Here is a 13,925-nt window from a genome sequence, read left to right as displayed (position 1 = left end):
TTAAAATTACATGTCTGTTAGCAACACAATGTCATGTTAATTCCATAGACCACAGCACGATTCTTGTGACACTATAAGGACTGAGTGAAATAGATTTCTGAAAGGCTTGAAGCAGACTCGTAAGACTTTACTGGACAAAAATATAAGTAGCCTATGTACATACATATATATATTATCTTCTTTTTAGTTTTTGGTGGTGTTAGTTGGCCAGGTCTGAGACCCTCAGCATTCTACAAAATGTTTTCATTCAGGTTTGCTTTATTTCTTCGGCATTTATCTGTTCTGACTTGTCACCCAAGCGGCACAGAAACACAGTACCTCAGCATCATGCTGTCATCACCATGTATGACTGAGGAGACACCTTTTCAAAAACCTATGTCAAACAGGTGTAGTAACTTCTTAATTATTTTATACTGTTACTTAGCTGTGTTTCTGTTATTCTGTACCGCTTCTCTAATTAGGGAGTATTCTATACAGCCAGGAAAATGAAATACAACCATAATGGAGACTGCTGTATGCAGTTAAAATGATCATCCAACGGCAGAACCTAATTTCTTATTGACACAGCTTCAAACGAGACGTGGAGAAATACTTATTTAACACTTTTTTCTTCTTTACAATGAAGCTTTATTCTATTCCCATTCATCTCTGAACCTCAAGTCTTCTTTTCTAGGGCAATAAAACCACTCCATTTCAGGCATCATTAGAAAATAACTAATTAATAGTGACATTCAGCTCATAAAATCTACTCTTCCAAACCAAAAACACAAGAATAAGTTTTTATTCACTGGTATTCTTTCTCTTGTAGCTTATCTACACAGTTGCAGCTGGACAGATAAAAACAATATATGTATCTATATTTATATATAATGTACGTCCAAAAATACAGTTTATTGTTAAAGCTTTTCATGATGGACTAAATGTGACACATGGAGGAAAAAAAACAATCTGGGTGAAAACTATATACTGCATAAAGAGATAATTTGAGCATTTTATAACTGAATGTAATCATAACAATGGGTTTTACATAAACACAGTGTTGTGAGCATGTGATGTAGCGTTTCATGGAGTGAAGCATGACCTGGATTATGTGAAAAAGGCTACTAAATATTTCATATTTGCTTTGGGAAGTATGGCATTGACATGACCACACTGGCCTTTTGTACATAGACGCCACATAGTCTTTTTCCTTGCCAAATAAGATTCTCTTTACACTTCTCACTCAGCAATCCAACAATCATCAGCTCTGTGCAGCACTGATTTCTTTATCAGCTCTTTCACTTGACTAATTTCCCCAGCTCTACACCACTGTGCATTTGTTCATTTCTTAAGCAGGAACAGATTTCCACAAATGGCTTCACCTTTCATTCCTGCTCATCCTCTTATCCATCTGACCAGCTGTCAGTGCTGTATGTGGGAGGGAGATGTCTTATACAATTTCTACAGATACACATCTCTTCTACTTTTTGGTAAAAGCATTATTTAAAAAGTTTAGGTTAGTGTTACTGACTAGTTAGTGTTTAACTGTCTAGTTTGGTTTATCTATAAGGATACACTTTAAACCAGTAACTTGAGGTGTTACAGGCACATGTAGGTACTACCAAGATTAACAGGAGGAAGGACCTCATTAAAGATTAACATTCTGTACATAAAAGCCTCAAGTGTTCTGATAAATCAGTCTATTCTATGCATCCTCAGTCACAGATCTTTATGACAAAATGCACAGCCAGTGGGATTGGCCTCTCATGTTACATCTGGGCTCAGCTATCATTGAAGGCTGTAGTAGATGGTTGGTCACAAATCAGATCATTGGAGGGAGTATCAAGTGGCATGTTTACACTGATTACATGCAAAGCTGCAGCCTCTTTATTTAGTTAGCCACAGTCTTCTGTAACCTCCCTCCACAGGACTGCATACAGGACGGAAAAACACAGGGCGGAAAAACACAGGGCGGGGTGCAGCAATCAGGTTAAATGCTCTGACTGCTCAGTCAGGTCATTTTCCGCCCTGATTGGTTCAGCTGCTCCAGAGGAGTGTTGTGACTGGCTGGAGCAGGACAGGTGGGAGGAGTGGCTCTGCGTGTCATCGTCATCCTCTGCCATCACCGGCCTCCTCCTCAGCCGGAGGTCTCTCTGCTGTGTCTCCATCTCTTTCTCATTTTCCTCTTGCCTCTCCTTCCTCCTCCCACCTGCTCTCCTTTGCTCCCCCACTGTCCACATGCTCTCCTCCTCATCATCCTTTCCCTGTATCTCCCTGTCAAAGTCCAGCAGCTCCTCCATCATTTCCTCTATCTCAGTCTCTCCATCCAGCTCCTCCTCCACCTCTGACCGGAGTTCCCCCATGCTCTCAGTCCTGTTGGTGTCGTCTGTCTCCTCCTCCTCCTCCCCGAGACCCCTTAGCCTTTCGGGGGGGTCGCTGACCTGGCTCTCTCCAAACTCCAGGATGGTGGGCAGGTTTCCCTGCTTAGGACAGCGCTTCCTCAAACTGACCAGGAAGGGCTGCGGTAGCGAGAAGATGTCCACATTGTTACCTAGGTCAATCCACGTCACACTCGGGAAACTGATTGGATCCTAACATAGAAAAAGTTGATATATTAACTGTAACAATACGTTCAGCAACTCAGTTAAACTGTTTTACTTTGAGGAGGGTACTGCAAATAATAATACAGAAACCAGCACTCACCCTATAGGTTTTAAAACAGAACAGACTGGATAAAGTGATTCAAAGCCAGAAATGTTTCCAGATGGAGGTCTGAGTTTCTACTTCCTAGTTTAATTTATGAGTTAATTTCCTCTTTGGAAAAGGTTTTGTCAACACTTGAGACATTTATAACACATTATGTTATATATGTGTGTTTTAAATATAGTGTGTTTTTGTAAACATCCATCTGACTCAAACTTATCTGATCCTTTCTTGTAAAGTAGTTTGTAACAATAATAAAAAAGTGCTATACAAACAACATTTTACTGATTTTACTCTCCATCATTGGTCAAATAATTTCTTATTGACGTGCCCCAAGGAAATGAAAAATGGAAAAAGAGCATTTCTTTTTTCTCAGTGCTGACATTAAAGAGTTGATTTAGAAAGTCTTTTCAAAATTAATACTTTTCCTTTGCTAAATATTAACTTTCTGGCTCCAGTGAAAGATTAAGCATCTGGTTTAAGCAAAAAAAAATATGTGGTTGTAAAAAATGATGGGGGGGATCCCAAATGTTTGTTCTCATTTACTTTCAGTAACACTGCACTAATTAATGCACTATTAATCAAATATATAGAAATAATGAAAAGATAGACAACTTTCTGACCTTTAAGGCATCAGTCAGCTCCTTTAAAACAGCTCTGGTCAGCCTGTTTCCGTTCAGGGCCAGGGTCTCCAGGTGTGGTAGCGCAGCCAGGGTGGGGAGAAGCAGGAGAAAAGCCTCATCTGTCAGCTCAGTGAAGCCCAGCTCCAAGCTGACCACAGTGGATGAATGACGCTGTAGGTGTGCACACAGGCGCTCCATGTCCCGAGTTGACAGAGGTATGCCAGAGAGATCCAGAGCTCCGCTGGACAGGGGGGCCGACAGCACTGCCTTCAGACTGGAGACAGAAGTGTGAGAAAGTATTTAAACTATTGCTCTTTAGTTTTGGCTGCAGTGAGAGCTTACTATCTTAAACAGTCAGTCACCGCCCCATCTTATCAAATTGACAACCTCAGCATGGCAATATGGTGATGTTGAAGTTTCTGTTTTTGAATTCTATTGCCTACAAGAATCTGAATCTGTGCAGGTCTAGCACAAAGCAGGTCAGAGGTTTACTCTGAAACTACTGACTGCCGTGTAGAATGTAGGTTTCAACTATTATTATTCGTTAACAGCTAAATATTTATCTGGTCATGTACCAGAGGGACTTCATAGGAATCTAGGACAGAGCAGACCAAAGCCAGGCAGTGAACATAGGTCAAATTAAGCTCCCCAACAATGTTTGACTCACTCTCCCACCGGTCATAGACTGTCTCTTTTCACTGAGTTATATTTTTGGTTTGATTAGGAAGGGCAAAAAAACTGCCACGGAGCTATCAATGTCAGCTCAGATTTGGTGAGGACTCTAACTCTTCCTAAATTTTTACATCTCTGATCACCTGGTTCCTAAACACTGTCTGAATTAAGAAGGGACATGTTATGAGGAGGGCACATGTGGTACCCCAAGATCTTTGTATCTTGAACTTTTTGATGAGACACAGCCAAGGATGTTGTTCAACATTGCTAAAAAAATCCCTGTGTTGGATCTGAATTCTTGTACATTTGAAAATTTTTATAATACAGCACCTTACTGCTGCCCTCAAATAATGCTTGTCTTCCTTTACCATTTACAAGAGGCCAAACATTAAAAAAAAGTCAACCATATGCCAAAAAAAACTATTAATCTGCTTCTAATTCATTTCCAGTGTTAATTAATTTCCATTAGTTTCCAGACACATCGCTTCTATGCTTGTCTTCCATAAAAATATAAAAAATGTAGGTGCAATCTCTTTTGTTATTACTTACATAACCAGTTATAATGTCACAAAAATTAAACTCAAGTAGAGGTTTTCTGATAACATGTGTAATTGAAATAAGTTACAAGAACTATTTAGGGCATGCTACTGCAATAGATACCTTTTAGTGGAAAAGTAGAGCTGGTCACAATGTAAAAAGTTGGAGAGAACATGCCATAGAAAATGTGTGGTAATATTCTACCTATTATCAACAAATAACTAAACAGTCATTGTTGTCCAGACACTACAGTCTACCTAAATCGATCACACCTCGTTCTAGTGCCACATGCTCAGTCTAGCACCAAATGTGTACTAATCTGCTGCTTAAAATAATACACAAGAGAGGTAAGATGTACACTACTCATTCGTCAGGGTGGAGGTGACAGGTTTGCCAACACAGACCCCATATATTTGAAACGGCTGAGGTCAGGAGATTTGAAATGCCAGTCTAAAAACTTTTTCTTATTCGGAGGCTTCTTCATTCTACATCCAGCTGGGACTTGCATTTGGGGTAATTGTCCTGTTGGAAAACCAACTAACTGTGTCCAAGCATCAAACTGTCTACTTGCTGGATTGGCGTTACTCTGAAAATTTCTGAGGGAGGCTTGCAGTTCCATTTGCTGCAAAGCAGCCTCAGAGCATGATGCTAACGCCACCATCACACTGAACAGATGTTACAGCATTCTTAAAGTGGAATGAGGCATACTTTCTGGTTACCAAGGCCAAGCAACCCAAACTGTGTCTCATGTGTCTATAACACTCTCTCCAGCGGGCTTTCCCTTTGTTGCTGTAAAGTTTATTCAAGCTTGTAAGTGTTGATTTGGAGTAGGGATTTCTTTCTTGGATGGGAGTCTCTGTACCCTGACTGTAGACAGTGGTTTTCCAGCAGCTTCCAAATTGTCGTAAGCCTGAACTTTAATGCTTCCAGGTTTGTTCCTGACCATTTGGACCCTTTTTCCCCATTAGTGGAAGACAGTTTGTGCCTTCTCGAAGACCTTGGCAAAGCGGCTTCTTCTCCCAAAGACTTATAACGACTTTGGACTTTCCAAGTGTACTGTATGTTGGTGAACCAGTGAGTGCTGTCTAACCCCAATGTGGGGACAGAGGCCACCAGCCTAACTAACAGGAATTGAGGTGAATGTGGCAACCTAAAAGATATTTTCAAACTTTCAATACTATTCTATTTAGACCTAGTCCCACAAATTCTTGTCTTTTCATTATAATAGATGATCACTGAAACCAGTGTAGAAAGGACATTCGTGTCCAGTACAAGTTTACGTAAACCTCTGACTAAAACTGTATATTGATGACACAGAACCTGTCGATGAGTTTCACTGACAAAGAATAACATATGGAAAAGATGAACACATTAAATTATTTGTATTAAGCTCCAGTCAACAGGTGCTTTGTTTGAAACCAGTGTTGAAACTCATCAGAGCTCAGGTGAAGCATGCTACCGTATTGTATTTTTTTCCATCATCACACAGCTTAAATGCTTCATTACAATTTCTCTCTTTGAGTAACACAGCAAAAGAAATGCAAATCTTACAGGTGGACAGAACATTGCAATTCTGCCCTATCAGGTCTACTAATAACTTTATAAATCTGTAACAATCGATTCAGATCTCACCAAATAATTATTTTAGTATATCTATGGTATAAAATATTTAATTCTTTCTCAATAATTTGATCTGTCAAGTAAATATATAATAAATTGTTTCAATGTTTTGTTATTAGTCCAGCGAAGAGAGTTTCAAAGTTTAGGAGCAACAACCTCAAAAGCAGCATTTTCTTTAGTTCTGAGCCTGGATCGATGAACAACCAACAAATCCTGATCAGAGGACCGCAGAGTCGTGTTGTCTGAATAGGGCTGCAGTTGATCTTTGACATTTGAAGGAGCCTGACCAAGAACTTTGAACTGGACTCTGATGTTCAATGTTATTGTTCAAGCTTATTTGAAAGTACAAATGCTGTCATTTATGCAAGGGGGAACTTGGCTGTTTTTATGATAGCGACTGTATCTAAAACAGAGAGGCAGTGGTCATTAAAAGACTGTACTTACCTATTAATATCAGTGTCTGAAGACAGAAACTTGACAGGGCTCCTACAAAAGGCAGCAAAAAACTTAAAGGCTGACAAATGGTTGAGGATGCGAGAATGCAAGAGTGAGCACTGAGTGCTGCATATTAGCAATCAAGGGACTTCTGCCTTGTATGTTCAAGTAAATACCATCAAAAAAAAAGGGCCAGCGATTCCAGAAAACCCACATTATAATTTCTGCAAGTTGACTGCAGTCAAGTATGCAGACTAAGAAGTCTGCTAAAACAACCAGATGTCATGATCATGCTTGGCTGTGTTCTTGTTATGGTTTCTGGGCCTTAGGTGGGGCTGAGCAGGTTTTTAGGAAATCCGGGGGAGAGTCTGGATTGCTCCTGCCTTCACACCTGTTCCTCGTTTGTCCTCATCAAGACACAGTCTTAAGGAGCTGCAGGAGCAACCAGTCTTCGCCAGATTGTCTCACTTAAGCTGGGCATACACTGTGCGATTTTTTCAATCGCGGTATTCAGCTGCTGCTCAAACTGTACGAGTGAATCGCAAGGGTTAAAACGTCACAGCTCACGATTCCTGTTCTCACACTGTACGACCCGATGGTCTGATGCGATCTGGCTGCTCACACTACACGACACGTCGGACTCGGTCGCTGCCATGCTGTTCTGTTGTCTTCTTCTTCTTCTGTTGACAATTTTCTCTTCCGTACCTATGTTCGCGCATGCGTAGTGTGTGACAGGATGAGGTAAATCGGCTCGTGCAACTGCTTCAACTGTGCGAGAGCCTCACGAGGGGCGACCAGGATTTCAAACAAGTTTGATTTTCATCCGATCGATCGGGAGGTGGTCGGGAGGGCTTAATCGTTTGTCGTTACCCCATGTATACTACACGATGCGAGACGCACGATTGAGCCAAAACTCGGCCCGATCTCCAAAATAGTCGCACGAGTGAAAATCTTGTCGACATCGGGCCAAAAATCGCACAGTGTATGCCCAGCTTTAACCAGTGGTAATTAGGCCGACTCCTGTGGTCCATAGAGAGTTATTTTGTGGTACTTAACTTCCCTTTTTGTTTTTTTTCAGTACCGCCACCATCCTTGATTCTCCTCACTCTGGATTCCCATGCTAAGGACTTAGCATTTATTGTTGGATTCCTATGCCGCCGACTCAGAACCGCAGTACCACAGCCAATATACTCCCCTTCCGTTCTGGATTCCCACCTGGACCTAATAAGAACTGATCACTACCTTCATCTGGACAAATTACCTTATCGGTTCCTTACTAACAGCCTCCCTCCTCTCTCAGAGTTACTTTTTACTTACTTTCATGCTCAACAATCACGAAAGAAAGGTGATAACAAGGTGATACTGATGTCATAAAATGGAAAAAGAGGTGTCAAAGGACCAAACTGATGGTTTTACATGGTTGTATGTTATCTGCTTTGAGATTCTATAAACATTCTATAGGGGCTCTTGCTTAGAACAAGGGTCTCTTGACATCATACCCAAAGGGCTTGCTGCCCTAGGCTTAATTGTCAGTCCATTCCTGTGTGTTTTACTTCAATTCTAGAAGCCAACATTAAGAATAATTGTTTATATATCCAATGTTTTAACAGAATTTACAAGTTTTTGGTCATGACCGGTTCTAATGTGTCTTTGTTAGCTCAACCCGCCCAGTCTCACAGAAAAACTTGAAATAGTTACGTAACAGAATTTTTTATTCATTCTTATGATGACATCTGTTTTCTTTTCTTTTTTTCCATGACATCCAGTACATCTTTAATAGTAATGTATTTCAACAGGAGTGTGTGGTCCTTGTGTCCAGCACTTTTTGTATGTTTAGCCGAGGGGGTGGAAAGTCTGCCATTAATCCAGTAATAGGATATTTTGAAGTCATATGTCCCTAGAGGGTCTGCTTCAAATCTCAGAAAAGGAACTTGAGTCAAACACAGAGAGGAGACCAACTCTCCTTTCCATATAATCACTGGTTGTTGTTCAGACAAAAATGGATGACCCCAGTTTCAAGCAGGGGTGTATTTCACTGTCTGTAGCGTGGGATTCTGGTCTGAAGCCAAACACATCACGAGCCCTCTCAGCATCTCATCTGCTTTTCATTTGCACACAACAAACCAGGCCTGTTTTGTTTATTGCTTTAAACTGAAGAGGGCAGACTGGTGTTGGAGGCTGTGCTATAGATAAAGATGAGCCATTGGGAAACAGTCCTTGTAGTCCATGGAGGAAACACCCCGTGCCTGTATCACATCAGAAAATCTGATTGAAGATAGCCCTCAGTTTTAGATATGTGTAATTCTACTATCCTAATGTCATGCAGACCCAGATGTGTTTTTCTTTCCTTTTGAGTGTAGAGAAACAAGGGAGGAAGGAAGGAAGAGCTGAACATTTGAGGAGGGAATATGGACTGTAATGATTAGATCACTAATCCCAATCCTTGTGTAATGGAGAGCCATGGGCATCACTGCAGCAGCTGTGTTAACTAATTAGCACAATTCTGCTAAGACAGGAAGAAATGGTCTGTTGCATAGAGTTGGCTTCATACACATACCTCCAAGGGCTGTTGTGGGATGTGGTTTGAGACCACTTACCCAATCAGTGAGGGGCAGCTTCATCTACCTCAGTGTATTTTTTTCACTTTAAAGGAGTCCATGTTTTTATATGTAAATATGTCATGTATTTATATTTTTTATTAATGTGTGGAGGAAAAAGATGGGAAAGTCTTTGTCAGTAAAGGTTGTTAGAAACCTGCCATAATCAAGACGGTACCGTGTGTTGTGAACTTCGAACGTAACACTATGTGTGAAAGTTGAAGTATATCTTATGACAACTTGAGGTCAACATCCATCAGTTGGAGATTAAGATAAGAGATAAACTGCTTGAGAGCTTTCCCAACTGAACCGAATGCTAAGTGGGTCAGGGTTAGAACCAGACCCAAGACTCCAATCTTCGAATGGCCATTATCCTGGTCTGAAGTGGTTCACCACTTCAATCAGTAGGAGTCATCGTTGGGCAACGACATTGCAACCCTGTCTGAAACTTTCCAATCTTGTTTTATCTCTTCTCTTTGAGGCCCACCTGATGCTGTTGAGGTCCCATTGTCAGAGTGGGCGGTGATATCTTTATCTCATAAGAGTGTTCCACAGGGTGCTCGTCATTCATGCTTGAATGGCTGGAATTGGACCAAGCTAAAGGACACCTACTAAACTCCGGCCACTGTTCTCTCTATCAATACTGATTGTCTATGACTCTAGAATCAGGAACGTGCGCTTCTTTAATAAAGTCACACACTGTTTCCCTGGTGCCACAGCCTCTGATATTCTGAAAAAGCTCCCGGATTTAATGCCATCTCTTCCATCTTTTATGATCATGATCCACGATTTGGATGGGTGGTGGGGGTCTGGATTGAGGGTTCAAGTCAGATGTAGAAACAGGCTTAATCTGAGAAATATGGAATGTGTGATGAATTCTTAGTACAGTACTGCTTTAGAGATATAGGAAGACCAGTAACAAAATCTAGAGTGATGTGAGACCATGGAGAAAGACTTCTGCAAGAAGGCGAGAGTTCAAATACCAGGGTGACAGGTGAGATGAGATGAATGACCCCATTGCAGAACCTGAAAGCACATGGAGGTCGGAACGTACAACTTATTTGGATGATCACCTCAAGGATCTGGTTTTCCCTGTTGAGCTAGCCTAATCTTGGTTTCAACGAACAACTTATTTGGGGGATCCCCTCTAGGATCTGGTTTTCCCTCTTGAGCTAGCCTAATCTTGAGCCCCTTTCACACTGACGAATAACCCGCATTTAATCCGCGAATTTAGCGTGTCCGCTGTTGCGTTCACACTGCCGACCCGGGCTGCCGCGTCAACTCGACTCACCTTTCGACCCGCGTCGGACCCTAGTCTTTTTGCCGAGCCGAGTTTGGTGTGAACGCAATCGACGCGGGTCGGACGTGGGCGTGGCGTGACGTGAGGAGTTTAAAAGACAGAATGGACAGCTGATTCAGAACAACAGCGACAGGTGAGGACAAGTTTCACTCGGTTTTAGCCTACATCAAGTTCGAGACATTTTTTAATATGGCAAACTGGGGAGACAAGGAGGTCCGCGAACTCCTCAGCCTCCGAGCAGAGGACATTATTTACCGCCACATTTCGGGGACTATAGTGCTCTTGTATTCTCTGCATATGTTCTTCGGCGGCATTCCACGTTGTAACCATCCGCACCCCGTGAAATAACATCTCCATGAACTGCATATACAATTGCAAAAACGAGTCCTCAAGGTGTATTTAACCCTACCTCCGACGCATGGCTTATGCCTACGTCATTGTACACGCCCAGCATTTTATGTGTTTCTTGTGACGCTCTGCCACTAGGCAACACCCCCTGAACTCGGCTTCAGGCGACACGGGTCACCTAACACGCCAAGCGTTCACATTGCTCGACGCGGGTTGAAGATGCAATTTGGACCCGCTAAGATAGCGGGTTGCAGTGTGAAAGGGGCTCTAGGTTCAATCTCTCCAGTTAACATTATGACAGAGGTCAATACAGGGACGCAGGGTACTATCCTTCTTGGCCATGAAAAAGAAGCTTGCCCCGAGAGAAGAGAATGACGGACGAATAATGACGGCTGTCCAGGAGTTGGTGATGTACTTCTACATGGCAGCTTGCTGGGGACGGGCAAAGTAATAGAGCCTGGTTAAGGGGATTGAAGGGCTGGCAGAGAAAGAGAACTGATGCATCAAGGTAGCCGCTATAAACAAAGTGGGGTAACATAATTAGGAGTAGTTTTGCTCATCAGGGCCCCCATGTTTACTGATAAGTGGACTGTTTTAATAGAAACAAATGCTTAAAGGGATAATCCGGCGTAAAATGCACTTTAGATCAATTTACGGGATGTTGGGAGTACATACGTTGAGTTGATATTGGTTTGAAAAAAAAAGACACCTTATTTCCTTATTGTGAATATCTGTCGAATATCCAATATCAAACCAACTTCACCATGGTCTTAAGCGGCAGCTGCAGCAGCAACATTTCCGGAAAGGTACTGGCTTGATTAAATTAATCCTGGACTCTATATCCGACCACATGAAGACCTCGGGACACTTCGGTTTGGCTTTAGGGACCCTCTACTCACTACCACGTAAGTGTTATGTTGTTTGGAGCTGTAGAAGAGGTATAAAAATAGCGTTTTGTAGCGGCGATACTCGATGCCCTCATCACTTCCAGGCTAACTACTTTTGGCTAAAAACGGTCAAATCGAAATTCTCAAAACACATCCGAATGACATGATGATTTTGATGTCAACTCAACGTATGTACTCCCAACATCCCGTAAATTGATCTAAAGTGCATTTTACGCCGGATTATCCCTTTAATACAGTCTGCAATGCGATGCCCTGGTTGCCGGCAGTACAAACACTCACCCGTCCGTAATTGCTGTTGTCTCTTGTCTGGGGACATACAAGTATATCCAACTTGCATGGACTCCATGGTAGGTGGTTATGGAGGCAATTCCAGGGTGGTTGAGGGAGTACAGAATTAAACAGATGTACAAGATGAAGGGAGCTTTTGTTGTAGTGGTGGGTGACACATTCTTTCGTGTCTTTTCTCACGCAGACCGTTATCTATTTTTATGGGCATGGAAATCAGAGAATTCAGATCAGGAGAGTGATGTAGCACAAGCTAATATTTGAGACTTTCTGACAAAGAATTAACAAATACTCCCTGTAGAGCTGCATCATTCCAGCCAGAGTCGGCAGTGAGGGTGCAAAATATTCTGCTATGCTCCGTGAGCATTGTTGTAAATAGAGTGACATGACATGTCTGTGCGTTAAAAGCTTCTGTTCAAGCCAATGTTCTCGCTTGCAACAGTACCATAGTATACAGAATCTTGGATTTGTCTGAAGAAAATGTTACCAGTCTCTCTTTGAAAACCCATGGGCACTTTGCCATTTGTCCAAAAGGGTTCAGGCTCAGGCATATATGATTCATGGGGTTGAGGGATGTGGACAGGAGTCACAGCAGGAGTCAGTTGTGGAACCAGTGGAGTAGCTGTTGGATTTAAAGAAGCATTCTCAAGATCTTTCGTATTCACTCTCTGCAGAATCCATTTTAACCTTTTGGCCAGTTTGTACTGTTACGGTTTGTTATCAGAGGTAGGACCCTTGACCAGAGTCCTAAAGACTGATATTCAAAGAATTTACTCACCAAGTGTCAAAGATAATCAAGTTGAAGTTGCCAAAACGGAGACTTGTGGATGATGCAATCCACAAGGAAGCGGTGAGGAAGGTGACAAGTTTTTCTAAAGAGCATCGATTTACAACCATCCAGAGGAGATGGCAGTGGTGGTGCAGAGTAGTGAGAAAACAGGTGAGTGACTCCAAGCTGGCTGATGTCTGGCGAATTTTCCACAGGCGTGCGAAGAATCTCTGGCCTGTTCAAATCCAGGCTAAGTGTTTCAAACAAACAGAAGATCTAAAGTCAAAACAGGTACAGTTTGCTAGAAACGAGATGAGGAATAAAACAAGTTTATCTTTCAAGAAATCTTCACAAAACACAGGACTCAAGGTTTTGGCTGTACAATACCACATGAAAGCATACGAACTGGTGGCGACTGAAGACCAGACACAGGCTTATAACGAGGAAGACAGTGCAGTCACAGGCGAGTCAAATGAGCAATCAGGCAGCATTGGGTAGCCACTCCCATGGGAAAGGAGGATCAGGTAGAAAAAACAGTAAGAAAAACAAAAACACAGAAAAAAACCCACAGATCCTAAAGGCCTCGTTATGCTACTCCGTCGCGATCCGTCAATTCGACTCCGTGGTCACGCAGAGGGTATTAAACCTTTCGAAGTTCTCCATCGGGATGTCGGATACGCAAGGCAATTCACCTCCCGATCAGAAGGCGTCGCTACGCTAGACGACCCAATCTCGCGACGTCTATCGTGAAAGTCGTTGATTGATTGTTTACCTTCCGGGCTCTGTTCCACTCCTCGCAGTGAATGATGGCGACCGAGAGAGAAAGACTGTTGGAGTTGGAGCTTATTGATATTGAAATGCAAATAATTTTGATCTAATGTTTACCGACACACAGTAAACTTTCAAAAATGGCGGTGTTGTTGTTGTGACAGGAAGGAGCTAAACCGTAAAAAAGTTATTCCGGAAATTTTGTTAGCCGACCAATCCCAACCCTTGCGGTCTCCGCAAGTCTCTGATGCCTCGACGGATAGATAGGAATTTTGGCCGACGCACGCAAGCAACGGAGAGCGTCTCCGGGAGGGTATCCGTCGACGGAGAGTAGCCTTTCCCGGATGACCATAAATCAGGCTTAACACAGGGACACTGTCA

General features: G+C 42.3%; 1 protein-coding gene across 2 annotated transcripts in view; it reads right to left on the bottom strand.

Annotated features, from left to right (window-relative positions):
* Positions 1 to 603: 603 nt before the first annotated feature.
* Positions 604 to 13,925, bottom strand: part of lrrc75a (leucine rich repeat containing 75A) — an 83,809-nt gene continuing 70,487 nt past the window's right edge. Inside the window, exons 4-5 of one of the 2 annotated variants that reach the window (XM_075474074.1) lie at positions 3,306 to 3,579; positions 604 to 2,498 (exon numbers count right to left, since the gene is read on the bottom strand). In XM_075474074.1, the coding sequence (XP_075330189.1) occupies positions 1,965 to 2,498; positions 3,306 to 3,579 (808 nt within the window). In that variant the 3' untranslated portion in view covers positions 604 to 1,964. Of the gene's footprint in view, positions 2,571 to 3,305; positions 3,580 to 13,925 lie in introns of both variants that reach the window. The other variant, XM_075474073.1, reaches the window with a different exon arrangement.

This window comes from Odontesthes bonariensis, chromosome 9 (assembly GCF_027942865.1).
Source record: "Odontesthes bonariensis isolate fOdoBon6 chromosome 9, fOdoBon6.hap1, whole genome shotgun sequence".
Classification (NCBI taxonomy): Eukaryota; Metazoa; Chordata; class Actinopteri; order Atheriniformes; family Atherinopsidae; genus Odontesthes; species Odontesthes bonariensis.
The sequence above is the reverse complement of the archived record's forward strand: the minus strand, read 5'-3'. Positions and strand labels throughout refer to the sequence as shown.